This window comes from Colletotrichum scovillei (assembly GCF_011075155.1).
Source record: "Colletotrichum scovillei strain TJNH1 chromosome Unknown Contig00002, whole genome shotgun sequence".
NCBI classification, from domain to species: domain Eukaryota; kingdom Fungi; phylum Ascomycota; class Sordariomycetes; order Glomerellales; family Glomerellaceae; genus Colletotrichum; species Colletotrichum scovillei.
Genome location: NW_023336260.1, coordinates 392,026 through 410,866, shown reverse-complemented (window position 1 = coordinate 410,866; position 18,841 = coordinate 392,026). Strand labels below are relative to the sequence as shown.

At 52.6% G+C, this 18,841-nt stretch overlaps 5 protein-coding genes across 5 annotated transcripts; 3 read left to right on the top strand and 2 right to left on the bottom strand.

Annotated features, from left to right (window-relative positions):
* Positions 1-2,690, bottom strand: HER10_EVM0000772 (high-affinity methionine permease). The gene is made up of 5 exons (XM_035470540.1): positions 2,410-2,690; positions 1,365-2,131; positions 1,126-1,281; positions 1,021-1,062; positions 1-964 (listed from the first exon to the last, which is right to left on the bottom strand). Exons 1-5 carry the CDS (start codon positions 2,600-2,602, stop codon positions 68-70), a joined length of 2,055 nt encoding a protein of 684 aa, XP_035336836.1. The 5' UTR covers positions 2,603-2,690; the 3' UTR covers positions 1-67.
* A 1,185-nt stretch (positions 2,691-3,875) lies between these two features.
* HER10_EVM0000553 (uncharacterized protein) lies at positions 3,876-8,200 on the top strand. The gene is made up of 7 exons (XM_035470329.1): positions 3,876-4,784; positions 4,991-5,339; positions 5,387-5,825; positions 5,879-6,036; positions 6,104-6,240; positions 6,291-6,486; positions 6,542-8,200. The coding sequence occupies exons 1-7, from the start codon at positions 4,691-4,693 to the stop codon at positions 7,743-7,745; spliced, it is 2,577 nt and encodes an 858-aa protein (XP_035336822.1). The 5' UTR covers positions 3,876-4,690; the 3' UTR covers positions 7,746-8,200.
* Positions 8,201-10,305: 2,105 nt separating this feature from the next.
* Positions 10,306-12,505, top strand: HER10_EVM0007679 (uracil-xanthine permease; the record flags this gene model as incomplete). The annotated part of the gene is made up of 8 exons (XM_035477228.1): positions 10,306-10,721; positions 10,782-10,933; positions 10,988-11,095; positions 11,150-11,398; positions 11,460-11,577; positions 11,640-11,823; positions 11,872-11,936; positions 11,989-12,505. 8 exons carry the CDS (start codon positions 10,306-10,308, stop codon positions 12,503-12,505), a joined length of 1,809 nt encoding a protein of 602 aa, XP_035337383.1.
* A 998-nt stretch (positions 12,506-13,503) lies between these two features.
* Positions 13,504-15,463, top strand: HER10_EVM0002453 (NCS1 nucleoside transporter; the record flags this gene model as incomplete). The annotated part of the gene is made up of 5 exons (XM_035472164.1): positions 13,504-13,880; positions 13,961-14,015; positions 14,077-14,192; positions 14,249-15,009; positions 15,072-15,463. 5 exons carry the CDS (start codon positions 13,504-13,506, stop codon positions 15,461-15,463), a joined length of 1,701 nt encoding a protein of 566 aa, XP_035336976.1.
* A 369-nt stretch (positions 15,464-15,832) lies between these two features.
* On the bottom strand, positions 15,833-18,772 carry HER10_EVM0011816 (shikimate dehydrogenase substrate binding domain-containing protein; the record flags this gene model as incomplete). Its single annotated transcript, XM_035481235.1, has 1 exon — positions 15,833-18,772. The coding sequence occupies exon 1, from the start codon at positions 18,494-18,496 to the stop codon at positions 15,833-15,835; it is 2,664 nt and encodes an 887-aa protein (XP_035337743.1). The 5' UTR covers positions 18,497-18,772.
* Positions 18,773-18,841: the final 69 nt, after the last annotated feature.

Here is an 18,841-nt window from a genome sequence, read left to right as displayed (position 1 = left end):
TCCGTTCTCTTTTCTCCCTCAGTCTTGCTCCAAGGCCAGGATACCAAACACCACCCTTTCTACGCCATCACCAATGCCCTTCTCTTCCTGGTGATTGCTGCATGAATGCAGCAAAGTCAGTACCGGCGAAAGGGGACCCTGGTGTTTCCCTCATGTCGGCATTAGTTTGTCTGGAGTCGTCAAACACCGGACGCCGGGCACGAAGCGCTTCCCTCCCAACCCAGCTAAGATAGACAGTCTCGTGGACCTGTATGAGATCGGGCCCAAGTTCCGTAGAGCCCCGGCCGCTTCTATCTGCCTGCTCGAATTCTGGCTTCTTCTCCACCACAAATACTCTATGGTCCTTCCTCTCGATATAACGAGCGACAAGAACGAAGCCGATGAACCAAGCAACACCTAGACCGATGATGATCCATGAGACCGTGGGAATCACCCACCAGGGATTTAGCTGCGTGGATAGGTACTTTGAAGGAGGAACCCAGTTGGTGATCACCGGGTAAAGCCCACCGCACATGTATACGAATGCGCAAAAGACGGACAGAAAGGGACGGAAACGCTTTCCAGTCATCTCGGCCCAAGTACGCGGCAACGGCGGCGGGTCTTTCCCAAATGTCGAAGCGTCGTCGTCGCTGAGGGTAGTCGGAGGTCCGCGGAACCGCAAGATGAGAATGCCCAGCCCCAGGAATGTCCCGATGAAGGCATTGATGACATAGGCGCTCAGGGATGTAAGCAGTGTGTAGGCATCTTTCGGTCTCATATTGTAGGTCGCGAATATGAGGATAGTGCAGCTGACGAAATGGAGGAGCAAGGCTCCGACGGGGGTCTTCTCGCTGTGATGCTCTGGCGAAAGCCACTTCAGTCGAAGAATCGATGAGAACCATCCCTTCCTCTGGAACCAGCGCAGCACACGGCCGATACTCATATCCGTGTTTTGTGCAAAGAACTTGGGCCACGGAAGCATTCCCTGGTCGGTGTAAGTTTTGGCCCCTCTCGTACATCCAATATCAAGGCTTCACTCACTTCTTTCGCAATCTCCTGTTTAACTCTGGCGGCTGTGTATGTCTGTGAAAACGTCATATTAGCGGACGTACATGGCGTGGAGGCCCAGGGAGACAATTGACTGACCATGACGATGATGTTACCCAAAGATGAGATGGCAAGGAAGGCGTTGAAGATCCGGGCCCCGGTATCGCTAGCTGAGCCAAGTGTCCCAAATGTTAGTTCGAAGAACTTTTGTGCAACATTTTCGTTGATTTGGTCCTCTTTTGGGACAACGACCATCTATCTCGAAGTCAGCAAAACCTTCTTCCCCGCATACGGTCCCGACTGTAGGACGGAGCCAAGAGCCAAGCAAAGGAACTCACATAGCAAATATTCACCGCAAGGTAAAGCGTCACAACGGTGCCAACACCGGCACCCATGGCGATAGGAAACTTTTTCTTCGGCCTACTAATCTCCCCAAGGACATAGTTGGGTTGCTCGAAGCCGGAGAAGCTGAATATAATGGCGAGAAACGCTTGAGCGTAGCTGTTGGCGTCGTTTGACGCGTTTTTGAAAGAATTCTTGGGTGAAGTGTTTTCACCAAAGACGTTCTTGGCACCTGGAAATCCTCCTGCGCCAACGACAATCGTTGCTACAATGATGAGAAGCATGATCATGATTTTGACGACTGCAAGGATGTTGTTGAGCAAGATTCCCCCGCGTCTAGAGAAAGCATGAATTCCACAAGAGAATGTAGCTACGGCAAGGGCGATGCCGCGAACAGAGCCGTTTCCTGGTTCCGATATGCCGGCGGCTTCGAGAAGTCGCATGGCAAAGTGAATGCTGTTGCCCGCCATGTTACCCAGAATGATAAAGCTGATGCCAAATATACAAGTCGACAAGAGCAAAGTGTTCTTCCGGTAGGCTGGCTTGCGGAAAACGTATTGTAGGTAAACGAGGTCACCACCGCTTCGCGGAACGCTGTGATCATGCCCATTGATCAAATATCTGGGCACGTTCAAGCCATACTCAATGTACACATGGGTTCCGCAAAGACAATAGATTATCCCGGCCAACCAGAAGAGTAGCGTTGCACCAACACTTCGTGTGCCTCGCATTACTCTTTGCGGGGACATGAAGATACCAGTTCCTAGATTAACCATCTAATTTAGCGATCCATTGCTCTGGAAGGGAAGTTGAAGATGAGTTGTTGTTTACAATGATTACCTCTTCATGGTGTTTCTGGTAATGAAGACATGAAACCGTAAAAGTAATGAGGGAAAAGGGGGAAGCACAGCGACCAGAATTTCCCACACGTACAAAAATATCAACACATGCGCCGCTTGAGAGGGCCAAGGGCCGGAGCGAATCAATCATATCGGTATTGAGAAACCCTTACATCCACAGGTAAAGATTCAAACTACTTACCAATCATACGGTTGATGACTAGACAGGCTACGTCGAAGTATCCTAGTCGGAAGCCCTCCTTTGGAGCATGCGTGACGATGCCATTGCCGTCACTGATAGGGTCAATCACGTCGTCAATATCACTGTGAACTGAAGCCTCTTCAGCACCCCGTGGCTCTTGGTAGAAACCAATGGAGCTGGGAAAGTCGTTCATCTTCGAAAACGTGTTGATTTGAAAAGAATGCAAGTTTCGAGTCCGAGCCTTGCGGTCGCTCCGCAGTAGGAGATCAACGCAATGTCCGTATCTCTCGCTTTCACAAGATACATGACAGGTAGGCCCGCCATGGGTGTCTTCACATTATGTATGGCACACTTCTCTCGGCTCGTAGGTGCGTGTGTGTGACGAGCTGCTGGCATGCATGTCGGGCGTAATCTAGAAACAGCACGCAGCTGGGGCGCGCACCACAGAAAGACAAACAGGCAGACTTGGCCATGGGTTGATGGCGGCTCGCATGCATGCCGAGGCAGCCACTACCTGGGACGACGGCTGGTCGAGTCACTCGTGCCACGACAGCCTCGTCCAGAAATATGCCTCGCAAGGCATGCCTGGGGTCTTCCTTTGCGCCCATCTTGGCAACTTAGACACATGGGGTCTCAACAACGTGTTACCTTATTACCAAGACTCTGGCGACTACACAGCTGCCAAGTTATGTCCGATCTAGTGGTTGATTTAGTCTCAGTATTCGAGCGTTGATAGGTCTAGGGAAGCGAGCACGAATGGGAAGTGTCCCGGGAAAACTCAAGGTGACACCCCCTTCTGAGTCTTACACCGAGGTTGGCACGTCGGGAAGTTATCCTACCAAGCCTACCTCGAAGCCATCAATCTGTATGCCTAGCTCACTGCCACCGCCACATGCATTGCACGTATGGGCTGAGTGTCGATCATCGTTCTCAGTCAAGGGTATATAAGCGTATTCACTCAAAAGCCCCGCCCGAAATTCCCTTGAGCATAGCCAAATACTGGCCTGACTGATGCTCACTCAGCAAGTTCAGGTTGCTTCCGTTTTACTCTGGGCATGACCAGTGACCAAGCCCGGATACAGGAATGTCTCATTGCACTCTACTTGCTGTCATGCCCAGAGTAATCAAGAGTGTCCGGAACCGAATAACTGGTTCATCACCAAGAGGGGAGCAGACGACTGTGAAGACCCCCAAGTTTGCGGGGTTGATGACTTTATCAAGGATAAGGTTCTGTCCGATTAGTTCATCCCAATTACTTCGAGATGTGAGTGGCACAGCCGCACAGTTCAATAGCTTATCTCGCAATCTTCCTCTTCCGCCGCAGACATGCATATCTCCCAGCAGCTGAGGGTCCAGCCCAGATTGACGGGATTGGATATCATCGTAGGGGTGTCTCGGGTAACTGAGACCGCGTGACAGCCTTTTCTTCCCCTCCCTTTCTGAATAAGACCCCGGTTTCCATGTGCGGAGAAAATCCGCGCACGAGAATAGGTTGGGCTTGCTCGTAATGGATGCGTAGGAGGTGAGACGTACATCGCTTCCAGGCCATCCGAGAGTCTCTTTCGCTCACTAGGGGGTGGATTTGACTCGAGCTGCTATCGCTTGATTAGGTAGATAGGGCTGCTAGGAGGCGACAACCCAAGTTTGTGCTCGATACTGCCACGGTCGACGCGCGCAGTCACACTTCAAGGACGAGAGACAGCCAACTTGGAGGCCAAGCAAGACCAGTTGAGAGAGCCACACGAGCAGGGCAGAGGAGGTCATTCTCCCCTGCTGCCTGCATGGATGCCCACACCATCCTTTCTTTCTCTCGGTGTCAATTTAGGTAGAGCTGTCTGGGCCGGCGAACACAGACTCGGCATGTCGTCGCTACTAGCCTCACTATCTTCTTCCACGCCCGCCTCCCGTGCCTCCTTCGCTGTCCAGCTGGGGGTTGTCGCTGCTTCCACTTGTGCTTATTCCATATGCTCGTTCCTTGTCCTACTGCCCACCCCTGCGTTCCTTGGGGCGGCTCGCTTTCATCTCTGTGACATGTCTGCAGCTCGGTGGCGTCTTAGGTTACTCTGTCGTGTGCTCCCACCCTGCGATTAGGCTTTACTTCAAATCTGCCTTCGTTCCCCTCATCTGCTTCGCATCTCAGCCCTCTTGGTGAAGCCTGGTTTGGGGAATTTCCATTAGTCGTCTTCCTCGGACGTATTGACACCATCGCCCTTTCAATGCCAATCATCTTATAAGGCGCATTTCACAGAAGAACTACCTGCCCCTTGCCTCGTTACACCCAATGGCAGGGCCAATCCAGCTGGGAGATGTCATCAACTTCAGCAAGCTCGCGTGGGACGTGTACAAATTCGGTTGGGATAATGACTTCAACGCCAGTGAGTTCCTCGGCGCAATGAAAATCACTTTCTAGGCCTGCCACTCTCATCGCCATGCAATCCACAACATGTAGAGCTCTGTTTGAAAATACCTTATGTTTCTGACATTTCTCTGGAGACTGCTGGCGCCCTTGAAACACAAGCCATAGCTCAACTCAAAAAAACCTATAAATCCAGAAGTCAGCACTGACTTACGGTGATCGCAGCCCGACAATACGCAGAGTTTGGTCGCGATGTTAGGGGATTGGCCGAGAACCTCGACATTCTCGGCCGCGTAGTAGACAAAGCCGGCCAGTCATTTCATCAGGAAACGGCATCCAAGCTTGAGCCATTGCGCTGGGATCGACCGTCACTCAACGAGATCATAGGCGACTATCACGAGACCTTGACAGAATGCTGCACTCTGATAGAGAACAACCATCGCTACCGCCTCAGCAGCGGCCCACTGAGAAATATCGAATGGAATGTTCTCGTGGCGCCGGCGGCAGATCGTCTGCGAGCGCGCATAGCCTTACACAATTCCAAGGTTCTTCATGTGCTGAAGCCTTTTGAAATGTCAGTTCTACCTGATCCCATCCGTCTCAGAGCACTAACAGAGCCAGTGACCTTCTTTGTCGGATCCATGAAGACCTCGCCGGTCGTATGAATGCTATGCACCTTGACTTACGTCGCTTCATGGGAGTTCTCGTGCCTGATATGGAACAGGCCCTCGCTCAACAGGTTCACCGGGAATCTTTTCACTTTGATGTACCTCCAGATATCGAGGATGGATTTCTGCGATCGTGGGCGGCTGACAGACCGGATGACGCTTTCGAACCAAGTCTGCAGGAGATTGCAGATGCGTTCGTTATTCATTACCACAAGTCCACCATCGGGTTTACTGCCGGTATCCTGGTGGAGAATAAGGTTCCCGAGTTGGGGCAATATATCAGCCTTTTGAAGTGTGTCTGGCTGATGAGACGGATTCGTCGTTCGAACGAACTCACTCAGCAGGGCCGGACCTTATCCCATTGGCCCTCCTACATCCAGGAGCTGGAAGACGTAAGTCGAGCCTTTAATCTCATGCTAGCTTGAATAGTACTGACATGTGCTAGGGTCTTGCGTCGCAATGCGATCGATTTAAGCAAGAGCTCATGCCACCAAGTCTAGCAGGTTTAATACCTGAGATGTTTGACATATGGCCTGAAAAAGAGCTTCCTCAGCTCGTGGACGTGGTGACGAGGGATGCTCTCATGGAGGAGGTCATGGATGCGTAAGTTCTGTCCTAAGACCAGGCCTTGACACAATGCGGGCGGTAACTAATATTAGTTTTACGTCAGACCATTACAGGGCGCCACTTCCAACGTTGAGAGGAAGCTTCAGCTGCTTCGCCGAATTGGCGCCGATGGCAAACGCTTCAGGATAAACATATCTGGCGTTGAACTAGGGGTGTCGAGCAGGACTGCACGTCGTCAAGGTATGGATACTGCAGCCAGATGGCATCGTCGAGTTGTTAACAATGAATAGCCGAGACCATCGATTTCGACATCACGACTGTCATACTAAATCCTCTTTATGCAGTGCCATCTAACTCTTTCGGCGCATGGGACATGATCTTGCGCAAGGATGAACGGATTGCCAAGCTGGCTTTTACGCAGTTGAAAGATGCTGCCAAGTTCCAACAAGCTGTGACTGGTTTCAAGGCGTTTGATAGTTATAGCCAGTAAGCATCACAGACCCACACACCAAAGGACGCCAACAGCTAACAACACCGATAGATACAAGGCTATGGTTAGCTTTGTTGTGTCTGGGAGAGGAGATCCGATTGTCGAGGGAGCATGTGTACAGTTGTGGGTTCCAAAGCAACTCGATGGACAGCTTGTTACGAATAACGAGGCGACGCTCGAGCAGAGCACGTCACCATCCCAGTCAGGGGTGTTTTCGCCATCTAGCACAGCATCAAGACAGAGTACCCTCCGCAGCGTATGGAACACCGCAAACCCATTCACCACCAGTCCTACCGAGACTGTGTCTATGTGGGGTAATAGCGGTCCACCGGCCGTAGGCGCATCACGGAGTCGTTCGATGCCATCACCGCCATCAATCACCGGCCCGTTGGGAGTTCGGTCTCCCATGATGATACCGAGACGGCCAGTAGGATCGGGTAGCACACAAACAACAACAGCATCGCCACCCAATGCTAATCGGCAGGCGACGTTATCGACATCACCTGCGAGCCCTCGGTCTTCATCCCTGCTTCCGGGTTCATGGCAGTCAAGAACACCATCCGTATCAACAGCCTACAGCCGACCGGACCGGACCTTCAGCGTTTCAAGCAACTACTCAGCGGCGACATCACCGTCGAACAATAGTTCTAGTGGAAGCGACGCGCACACCGTGACTGTAACGATAGGGGGGCACACGACTGGAACTGTCCACAGGCGCCCTCCCAAGCCAATGCTGGTACTGTTCACGCAGAACATGCAGACAGGAAAACGAGCATTGGTAACCATAGATATTGACGAAGACACCGATGTCAACCCAGACCGGTGCAACTGCCGCCGGTCAGGAAGAGACGGATCGTCGTGCCAGATTGCTGCCATTGAGCAGAACCGAGGCAACACCGAGCTATCAGTGCGAAGATATGAAAGCCGAGACGACGACATGGACTGGAATCTGGCTAAGTTGGCACTGGGGCGGCGAGGGGAGAAGGACTATGCTGCTGCTGTCTGGAAGGACGTCCGACGCATCAGCATCATGTTCCCGACTTCCCAAGATAGGGCAAAGTTTGGAGGCACACCGAGTATATGCCAGTGCAGCGCGAAAACAGAAGCCGAACTGAGCAAGTGTCTCAAGGATAAACACAAGGGGCTGCTGGGGTTTGTCCGGGAATCTGGCCGGCAGCAGTTGAACGAATATCACCGGGTGCGATTCGAATCGCAGCAGGACGTGGTTCGTGGGATGAGAGACGACTATCGATGACAGCTGCTGGAAGAAATTTCGATCAAAGGATAATGCGGTTGAGCTGTGCATGTGCGACTGGGTTGAGGAGGTGCCTAAGTTGAGCAGTTTTTATCGCGGCATCTTTGGATCGCGATCTCGTTCTTTGGTGTTACGGCGTCGGCGGCGATGATGAAGCGAACGATGTGCCCGCGTGTTTCTAGTCGAAAGATAAGACTAGGGGGATCTGGAAGAGAATGTTCGCCAAGTCATAGAGAGAAAACAAGACAGAGGGCACCTCATGGCGCTGTATCTTGAGGAGATGATCAGGAGGAGGACGTGCTCAGGCTTTCGTGAGCCAGGAGACCATCACTACTTTTCGTCAACAACTAGTATTGAATGACTCCACGCGCGTTTGCAAGAATGGCCTCTTTCTAGTCAGATGTCTGAACCACTTTGATAGCTAATTATCCCTTCAACTTGCTTGAATAAACCAAACTAAATTAGGCTTTTTGTTATCGAAGGCGACAGTTAGGTAAAGTCGGGTAGATCATGGATCAGGAGAGCCGGGAATTACTGCTGCTTCAGCTTTCCGAACCGGAGATAACCTCAGACTGACTGGTGAGCTTCCTGAGGTCTCTTCGGCGAGACCCTTTATGGGGGCTCTCCCTTGCTGTCGGAGCCCGCCGATGGCAGACAAAAGCTCTCTGGTGTCTTTGCTGTTTCTAGCAGAGAGCGACGCGTTTATTGCAATGCTTCATCCCGCCCAGCCGTGCCGAAGAGCTGCATCTCCGAGTCTCGGCAGCAGACTAAGCCAATGAGATAGGCGCTGTGTCGTGGGTGTCGACGCCTCTATCTCCCGGGATTCCCTCCTTGACTCGATTGGGGTGCTTTCTTATCTCTACGGAGACTTGGTGTGCGCTTCTCTGGGGTGCCTGGGTGGCCTGGTCAGCTCTTATCTTCACGCCAGTCCGGATCTAAGCAGTTGGTTTGCTTCTTTGGGGCTCTTTGGGGGGCTCTGGATTGGCATCCGTTAGAAGGTGTGTCGCGTAAAAGAAAGTCTGCCCACAACCTTTCGGTGGGCAGTGGTCAAGCCCGGGTAAGAGGCATCAGACGATGTATCTGAAGCTGAGGCAAAGCATCATCGTGTGCTTCTTGACGTGTTGAAGAGTCAGAGTCAAAGGTGTTGAGTTGATACTATCCATAAACCAGGGGGGAGGCCATTATTCGCGCACGAACCATCTCCAACTTTACCCACGAACGACTGTTATCAAGGTACACCCAAGTTGCCAATTTCTCAATGGCATGATGCATTTCTCTACAGCACCACACGATCGTGTTTGTTCCGCCACCGTTTGGAGCCAAGAAGGATGAATCTAGAAACGTGAACTCGATCTGGCCGGCGGCAAGCAGCGGTCATGGCATTACGTCGGGGAAGTTCGCGGCAGGATGGAACCTACAGAGTTCATCGGCCGCCGAGAAAATTGGATAATGAATGAGACACTGACAAGACAAACTATGCTGAGAGCCCTGAGAGTCGGGACCCCCGCGGAGATCACACAAGGCGAGCCGCTGGCAGTTGATCCATCATCCCGCTCCCTGGTGCCGCATGTCGCACTTCGAACTTCGCAGCTCGCCGCATCTCTCTATTACTCTGTAGCTTGATCTCCCCGGGCCCATGTAGGACGTGCCCGAACGAGCACTCAGAGGATGAAGGCGGGATTCTCCTGGTGTGCCACGCGGGAGCGATGCCGGGGAGTTCCCCCACACTCAGGCCCTCCCACACACCCCCCAAAGAAGTTGTCGACGTTGGTTCCGGATACTTTGCAGTAGCGCAATTGCTGCTGTTGGGTCGCTGTATCAGGCATGATGGAACATGTCACTTGCAAGATACCAAGTTGCGTTCTACCTAGTTGTTTGCTCTCTCTGCTTCTCAAGACTTGACAGGTCATCTACATGATGACGAGCTGTGAGTTCAGTAGCGGAAACATGTATCTTCAGACTCTCTTTCTCTCTCGTCACCCCTTGTTACCGGCAACCCACGTTCTCTCCCTCCAAACCCCCATCCATCTCAGGTATTCCAGGCCCGTGTCTGGAAACAGCCGGTGCTACTCTGGATTCCTGGACTCGACCATCAATCTTCTGCTCGCCCGGTACCCCGGCCGGACACGGCACCCTCTCAAGTCTCTCAGCTACGCAGCTACACACCCGTGGCACCCTACTCCAGAACCGGGCCCGCTCCTCTGGGGATACACATTTTTTTTCCTACTATCGCTAGCCATTCACATCGTTCCGAGCCGCTTATCCCACTGATAGCGGCTGAAGCTAATTGCTCGATACCATCAACTAAGAAGATCTCACCCATGCAAACAATGATCGAGTCAGATTGATATATAAAGAGAGATCCACAACCCTGCCTCTGGATGGTGATTCCGTGGATACCGTCGGGTCAAATTCTTTCGCCTTACCTTGTCTTGTCTTGTCTTGTCTGCATCGTCGACAAGTCTGACTCCTCTTCTAATCGCAAAACCGACGTGGTCTTGGTCAATTGCAGTCACCGCTAGCACCAAGTGCCGATTGCACGACGCAAAACGTCGGCGACATGATGGATGAAGATCAGGGCCCAAGCCAAATCGTCCCTGGGACAGCTCCCAAGCGGACAATGGGAGACCGCCTTCGCAGCACCAAGAACAGATTCTTCACCAAGGACGGCCTGATTGGCGACTACGACTATGCTTTCCTCTTCACCCCGAACTTGCCGTTTATGAGGAAGAGTCGCAAAGCCGCTCCCTTCTTTGGCTTGAACGACCGGATGCCTACGCTCTTGGCCCTGTTGCTAGGATTCCAGCACGCCCTTGCCATGTTGGCTGGCATCATCACGCCGCCTATCCTGCTGAGCGGCGCTGCAGGTGCTAATCTCACTGGGGAGATGCAACAATATCTTGTTTCCACAGCTTTGATTGTCTCCGGCTTGTTGTCCATGATCCAAATCACCAGATTCCACATTCTGAAGACTCCGTAAGAAGAAGAAGAAATGCACACCTGCTGTGAGACATTCCAACTTACATCTCCATGTAGCTATTATATCGGAACTGGCTTGATCTCTGTGGTCGGTATCTCCTTTGCCATTATCCCGGTCGCTCAGGGAGCCCTCTCTCAAATGTATGCCAACGGATTCTGTCCGATGGATGGGGAGGGAAACAAGCTCCCGTGCCCTGACGGATACGGCGGTGAGTCTTACCCTTGAACCTTTAAGCATTACTTGTTCAACTGACAGAGTGAAGCCATCATCGGCTCCAGTGCCCTTTGCGCTCTGATTGAAATTGCCATCTCCTTTATGCCCCCAAAGGTGATGCTTCGCATCTTCCCGCCCATCGTGACTGGCCCGACAGGTAAGCCCCCGAAACGTGAAAACCCGTGAGAGTCGGCGTCTGACGTGTGCTCAGTCATGCTCATCGGCATCCACTTGATCGAGACCGGTTTCCAGAACTGGATGGGTGGCTCCGGTCCTTGTGCCAACCCGACTTCTGACTTCTTCGCCCGGTGCCCCAACATCTCCGCGCCTCATGCCCTCCCTTGGGGCTCCGCCGAGTACTTGGGCTTGGGTTTCTCCGTCTTCGTGACCATCATTCTCTGCGAGCGATTTGGCGCGCCCATCATGAAGTCAACATCCGTTGTTATTGGTCTCCTCGTTGGTGAGTAGCAATCCTGCGTCTTTCGCCATGCCCACATGCTCTGTTGCTGACCTGCTCCTAGGATGCATCATCGCCGCTGCGACTGGTTACTTTGACCGCTCCGGAATCGATAGTGCCCCTGCTGCCTCTTTCATCTGGGTGCACACCTTTAAACTCACCCTTTACGGGCCGCTCATCTTGTAAGCCTCCAACTCCGAGTCATAAGCGAGCATGTGAAAACCGAAGCTAAACATATCGACAGGCCTTTGTTAGCTGTCTATATCATCTGTGCCACCGAGGCCATTGGTGACATTACTGCTACTTGTGATGTCTCTCGCCTTGAGGTTGAGGGCCGTCTTTTCGAGTCCCGTATCCAGGGTGGCGTCCTCGCGGATGGTATCAACGGCGTTCTTGCGGCCCTAATGACCATCACACCTATGACAACCGTAAGGAGTCTGCCCAGCTCTGAACAACTTGAAACTGACTGAAGAAAGTTTGCTCAAAACAACGGAGTCATCGCTCTCACCCGCTGCGCTAACCGCAGCGCCGGCTACTGCTGGTATATTTTCTGATTCCAGTTCTCAAGAACCTCCCGGCTAACAGTTGTCTAGTTGCTTCTTCCTCATCATTATGGGCATCTTTGCCAAATTCGCCGCATCGCTCGTCGCCATCCCTTCCTCCGTGCTTGGAGGCATGACCTCGTTCCTCTTTACGGCTGTCGCCGTCTCCGGTATGGCCATCATCACGAAGGGTGTGCCTTTCAACCGACGAAACCGCTTCATCCTGACCGCTGGTCTCACGCTCGGCTATGGCGCCACTCTCGTTCCTACGTATTTTGACAACGTCTTTACGTATGCTGGTGACAACCGCGGTCTGAGGGGGTTCCTCGACGCCATCGTACTCATCATGGAGACGGGCTTCGCTATCACAGCCTTCGTCTGCATGTTCCTCAACTTTGTGCTCGACGAGGAGATTGAGGACACAGAGGGCCATGATGTCATCCCCACCACTGGAATCGTTACTCCAAAGGACGTCAATGGTGGGGAGAGTGCGCGGGGAGCTGATTCAGAGGATATCCAGCCTGTTGGGCATAACACCACCGGCAAGCGTGATGAGAAGCTGTCTTGAGGCCGAAAGCTGTGTTGATTCCAATGGCGTGGATGGTTGTGCTATTTTGCATGAAAAGCTGGGGGTTTCGTGTGTTTGAATGTGTTTTTGATCATGTACGAAGTATGAATACCCGTCCTCACTGTCTCGAATTCACTCTGAGCCATTGTTGTGCAAGCTACTTATCTTACCGCAACGAGACTTTACTGAGCCCTTGCTTGGAGCATCTGGTGGCATTATGTCTGACTACTAGCACTTGACACCGAGTATGGACGGGAAGATCGCGTTTTGAAGACTTCAGTGTCATAAAGCAGATCATCAAGGTAGATTAGTGACAACCGATTTGACGCCACAGAAAGCTACGCTTCGGATGACTGACGTCTCACGCGAATGCTGCATCGTCGCCTCAACAACGCCACACTGGGTGGTTTCGGTTAACAATTGGTCTTCTTTTGCACAGGCGGAATAGTAACATCGAGGGTTGATAAGAAGGCCGACGGCAATTGGTCACACGAATCCCACTCTGGTGCGTCTACCCCCTGCGCTGTTGATCGAGTGCCTGGCATCCCTCCATGTCGCCTTGTTATCTGCCTTTCCCCAAAGACCAGGCCATCAGGCTTACTCGGTCGACTTGCTTGCCCAAGATAATCGTTCGAGAGCATGACTGAATAGCCAACCCCGACCTAGTAATCGTTGGCGACATGGCCTTGTTTTCTTTGGGCTGCAGGATGCGGAGCTGGCCGGAGCGAATCCCGCAAATGCAGGTCGTATACAGGTCGAAAGGTCACATCCATAGACGAGTTGCTTTGCATAAAGTTGGATGCTTTCGGACTACATAGGTGTGGCCATGTCTCACTCCTCCTCGGCGTGGCTTGGTCTTCTGTAATTGTGCACCCACAAGGTTGTTGGCACACATCAATTTTCTCGGAAGGCCGTTTTTGACCACAACTTCAATCGAGGATTGTGAGGGCGACGGTATTTCTGGTCTGCGTGAGGACTCGGACAGCTTCAACGACAGGATGAAGGGCATGAATATGCAGGAAGCGAGGCGGCGATTTACGTCGATGGAGGCATGGGAGCTTCCCAAGCACCCCAGCGCCATTGCGCCAGAAGGCGTACGAACCAACCCGGACATGGACCCTGTACCGGTGCCGATGCGGACTTGGTCGCTGTGGACTATCCTGGCGTACTGGAGTACCGACCTTATGAACCTCTCAACTCTACAGACCGCCGGATCTATACTTGCTGTCGGACTCAGCTGGCGAGAGGCGATTCCCATCATGTTCGTCGGAACAACGTGTATCGCAATAGCAATGGTCCTCAATGGAGCCATAGGAAGTCGTCTACATGTCCCCTTCAGTGTCATTGCTACGGGTAGCTTTGGGTTCTACTTGAGGTATGTACTCTTGGTTGAAGTATACTTGAGTGATCGCGTAGTATACTCAGGGCTTGGAACGAAGCTGACTTTCATCTCAGATACTTTGCCATTGTCAGCAGAGCTATCCTTGCTATGTTCTGGCTGGGTGTACAGGTATTGACTCGTACGCATCACTTCAACTGACTCCAATGCTAATATCAGTCTTCAATGACAGTGCGTCAACGGGAGTGTATGTGTGACGATCATGCTGAGTGCGTGGGCTCCCTCTTACGGACGGATTCCGAATGCCCTACCAGAATCGGCGGGTATCACCTCCATGGGAATGTGCTCGTGAGTCTGTTCATGGAGGCAATGGTTGTATATCAGAGTACTGATAAGTGACCCAGATTCTTTCTCTTCTGGATCATTCAACTGCCGTTGTTACTCATTCACCCAACTAAACTTCGACCGCTCTTCTACGTCAAGTTACTTGCTACTCCAGCTGTGGTTTTAGGCACCTTGGGATGGGCTGTCAAACAAGCCGGTGGCGGGGGTGATATCTTCAGGTTGCAACCTGAGTTCTCTCCAGGGACTTCCAAGTATGCCTGGCTTTGGCTGAGCTGCATGTCGTCGGTCTCGGGACAGTGGAGCACGATGGCAATCAATATCCCGGACTTCTTGCGCTACAGCAAGTCCCGGAACGCTCAAAACGTTCAGCTCATATTTGTCCCCATCGTATTCACCTTGTGTGGAACCATGGGTATTATCACCACTTCGGCCACGAAAGTCTTCCAAGGAGACGGCGATTATCTTTGGAACCCGCTCGATATAGTCAGTCTTTGGCTGGGAAATGGCTCAGGAGGACGCTGTGCTGCCTTCTTCGGGGCTCTGGCATGGCTTATTGCAACGATCGGCACCAACGTTACGGCAAACAGCATCAGCGCAGCCAACGATCTGACTGTCATGTTCCCGCGCTACATCAACATTAGGAGGGGCAGTATAGTCGCTGCTGTGATAGGTGCCTGGGTTATTGTTCCGTGGAAGATTCTTGCCAGCGCCGCTACGTTCTTGAACTTTATGGGGGCATACGCTGTCTTCCTCGCTCCTCTGAGTGGTATCATGGCTGCTGACTTTTGGCTCGTTAAAAAACAACGATACGATCTGCCCGGTATGTCCAGTGACGATTCCCTATCTGAACCACCTCATACTAACACCCTGTTTTCTTTCTAGACTTATACGACCCCCATGGTCGCTATAGATACATCGCAGGCTGTAACTGGAGGGCATTTGTTGCTTTCATTGTGCCTGTTGCCCCCAACTTGCCCGGGATGGCCTTGGCAATCAGTGGCTACCCTGCCGTCCAGATCTCCGAGGGTGCTCAGAATCTCTACAGCTTTGATTGGCTTTTTGGATTCGTCGTCTCGATATCCCTGTATACCACACTGAGCTGGGTTGTACCTGCAAAGGAGACCTTGGTTGAGCAAATAATCTTGACCAGGGAAGACGGAATCGAGATTGAGGGAACGCGAGACGGTAGTGACATCGAGAACCCAAAGGTGCCCGAGAAGGTGTTGACCACAGCGGGAGATGGTCGTCACATTCCTGAATCGAAAGGCCTTTAACGGAGGAACTGGGCGAATTCAAGAATGGAAACTAGAGGTAGTGCCGATCCGGAGCAACGTACTTGATTGACTGATTCCCCTCATCTCGGCCACTACGACGGTAACAACATCCAACATATCCACTTGCTTTACTGAGGGCAGAAAGAAATCAGTAAAGCACATGAAGCCTACGCCTGTAGAGCGAGTAGAGAATTTCGCAATTAGGAAGGATGCGGGTGTCAGAGGAGAATGTGAGACCTGGGGTCAATTATTTTTACTCATTTATTAGTCGTGTACGTTGCTGTGGTATCTTGGCTAGCAGTATAGAATGCACTGCTCTCTCATCATAGTCTCCTGTTATCATTACTCCATGCCCATAGGAAAGAAATCTCATGGCTCCTGCTCGACAATATTATTCAAGCGCGGCTGCAGCTGTGCAAGTGCCGAGCGATCGTGCCCGTCGGGATAGGCACGGAAGACCTCTCCTCGCATCAACCTACGTGGTGCTCGTCTGCCTGTGAACAACTCAAACTGAGCGAAACCCTGCTCGGGCAACAGATCAAGACCGTCCATAGTAACCCAACCTCGGTGCGATACTTTCCTCGCTTGGTTCAAGATCGGTGTATCCAATGTCTTGTAGCCCAGCTCAACCAGACAACCGCCAGTTGGACTTCCCAGCCATGCCTGTGGCGCCTCGAAGTTGGGTGCGGGGACATCACCAATGCTATGCGTCGGGATGCAAGAAACAATCATTGTCGGCAGACGGAAGTCTTCGGGCCATGGCTCATCCAGGTTTCGGATAATGTGAAATTTCGTTTCCACGTCCGAGGTTGCGCTGAGGAGCGGTAGGTCGTGCCGTTTTAACAGGCGCGCGAAATGATTAACCATCTTTTCCGCATTCGTAATTGTCCGGTTGTAGACCACAATATTCTTGACTCCTAGCTGCAGCATGCTGTAGGTAGCCGCGCGAGCCATACCACCAGCTCCGATGATGAGACCGCAGCTCGACGTTCGTACAGCATTGGCGGGAGAGAGCCCTCTGCGAATGCAAGCCCGAATGCCGATCCAGTCCGTGTTTTCTCCGTAGAGCGCCCTGACCGGACCGGCGCGATTACGGCAGTTGAAGAGCTTCTCGTCCTCTGGAATAGTGCCGTCGGGATTTAGTCGACGAACAGGAACAAGTGTGTTGACTGCGCCTATCGCCTGCGCGTGTCGGCTTAGAGAGTGTGTGAGAGTGATGATTTCGACTTTGAAGGGCAAGCCAACACTGGCACCCGCGAAGTAAGGATCCTCAATGAGCTCTCGTAGCCCATTCAGGGAAGGCGTCGAGAACGGTCGGTAGAGGTGCGGAATGCCGCAAGCCTTCAGAGCGGCATTGTGCATGGCTGGTGACAAACTGTAAGAGACGTGGGCACCAAAGACGTAGATCTTCATAGGGTCGAACAGGAACGAGTTGTAGAGTGCCTGCGTCGCCTGAGCTGCTGTCAAGCATGGCTGATTAGGGTTGTAAGTCGATGATACGGGCTTCTCTGGCACAACACTGGTCAGGACGTGGTTCATAGCCGCCGAGTGTCTGCCACGAGGTCCAGAGTTGTAAGCGATGAGGGGTATCTTGTGGCCGGTAGAAGCCTCAACAAGAGCCTTGAGGTGGCTGATATCAAAGTTATCCTTAATCGAGGTCACTGGCTTGACAAGCCGGACCAGATCACATCCTAGACGCCGTGCTCTATGATATTGTGACATCCAGAAAGGGTCTGACCACGGTGGGGAGTCGGCCGCAGGTGTCAAATGTCCAATTATCTTCGAGCGCCTCTTCATAGAGATGATGTGCAACAGTTGAAAGTCGTTTAGGCGAAGGTCGACAGTGAGGTATTCAGGGCAGAGTCGCAGGCCGTGTAGTATGTAATCGGTGTACACCGACTCTGAAGAATCTGGAAGAACAACGTGGTACATCAAAGGTATCACGGTGCTCCTCCTTATGGACCCTATGATTCTGGCAATGTCGGCGGCTCGTTCCGAGTCTAGTGACTGTGCACCAGCGATTCCGTCGAGGACGATCTCAATAGCATCTGCTCCGGTCTCGAGCTCTTGAATGGCGAGTTCATTGTTCAGCAGACTTGAAAGAGATACCGAGATGGCGTAAGTGAACCGTCTGTCCTCGGTAGGTATGGAAGCCAACGGGAAAGCCGACTCGATGAAGGGAATGGAGCCCTTGGGCATGATAAGACTGAGGAACTTTAAGAAATGCCTCTCTGCCCGCTTCAAAGTCAGGTAAGGAGCGGGTGGCTTTTGACCACCAGCTTGGGCCTCAATTCTTGCGGCATCGGTTTCGATCCATGGGTCGGCCGTCTCGGAGACGTTAAAGAACTCAAGATTGCTGCATGTCCGGAAAATGGTGCTGCTGGCCGCCAGCAAGTTTCTCGCCTTATCTTCATCCTCGATCTTTAGGTGCTCTTGAATAGCCTTGACGTCCCGCACGATATGGACGACGGGATGTGTACGACAAAACTCCCTCAAGAGTGTCTGAACCCCGCGTTCCATCCAACTGCACACAATCAAAGTGCTCTTGGAATTCTGGTCGAGGAGGTCTCGAAGGACATCTGTCTGCCGGCGGTGACATTCAGCGGGGCCATGGGCCCTCTTGTATGCGAAGCTGGTCAGGCCAGTGACTTGTTGGAAGGCCTTTTCGCAGTCGACAGCTCTCCGTTCCATGGCGGTCGAGGCAATGATGGCGAGCGTTGATTTGCCTGCGCCGCGAATGCCGGCAAGGACAATGGAGGCATCGGCAGGGAATGGCGGAACCTCGCCAGGAAGATGGGCCACGGGTGTTGCTGGTCTCGTGATTGGCGTCCCCGGTCGTGAACAAGCAGCCATGGAATATCTGCTGCTGCTGTTGGTCCTCGGGCTCTGGGGCTGGCTAGGCGACGCAGAGTGGCCATTGCGACCGTCGACGCGGATGAACTTTGCGGGATTCTCGAGTTGGTGGTGGTGATGGTCCTCCTCATCGCTCATGGCGGTGGCCACGTAGGACCGCTTCACTCCGGCTGTCGCCATGGCTCCTCAGCCTACCTAGCTGTAGCAGTGCAGACGCAGGTAGGTTGATGAGGAGGAGGGAAAAGCCCAGGATGCATGCGCACGCGCCGGTGTCGAGTTGGGACTCTGAAAGCGAGGCGCGCGAATATCTTTGTCGTTTGCTATGTTTCGTGCAAAGCCGTTCAGCTGCAATCCAACAAGGTCAAGCTCTCTCTGGAGAAGAGTCAAGTCAGTCAGTCAGTCCACGTTGAGTCGCGCCCCAAGTCCTCCGTAGTACGAACACACCGCGGCAGAATTGTTAGGTCACTATGTGGGAGCAACTTCAAAGCCGTTCCCCAGTTCCGACCCTCGGTGCTAAATTGGTGC

Bases quoted from the DNA above. Each gene is read 5' to 3' on its own strand.
- HER10_EVM0000553 (XM_035470329.1), top strand. From the start codon at position 4,691: ATGGCAGGGCCAATCCAGCTGGGAGATGTCATCAACTTCAGCAAGCTC. The intron at 5,340-5,386 runs GTCAGTTCTACC...TAACAGAGCCAG, and splicing joins GTGCTGAAGCCTTTTGAAAT to TGACCTTCTTTGTCGGATCC. The intron at 6,241-6,290 runs GTATGGATACTG...AACAATGAATAG, and splicing joins CAGGACTGCACGTCGTCAAG to CCGAGACCATCGATTTCGAC.
- HER10_EVM0000772 (XM_035470540.1), bottom strand. From the start codon at position 2,602: ATGAACGACTTTCCCAGCTCCATTGGTTTCTACCAAGAGCCACGGGGT. The intron at 1,282-1,364 runs GTGAGTTCCTTT...ACTTCGAGATAG, and splicing joins TTGCGGTGAATATTTGCTAT to ATGGTCGTTGTCCCAAAAGA. The intron at 965-1,020 runs GTGAGTGAAGCC...TACACCGACCAG, and splicing joins AACAGGAGATTGCGAAAGAA to GGAATGCTTCCGTGGCCCAA.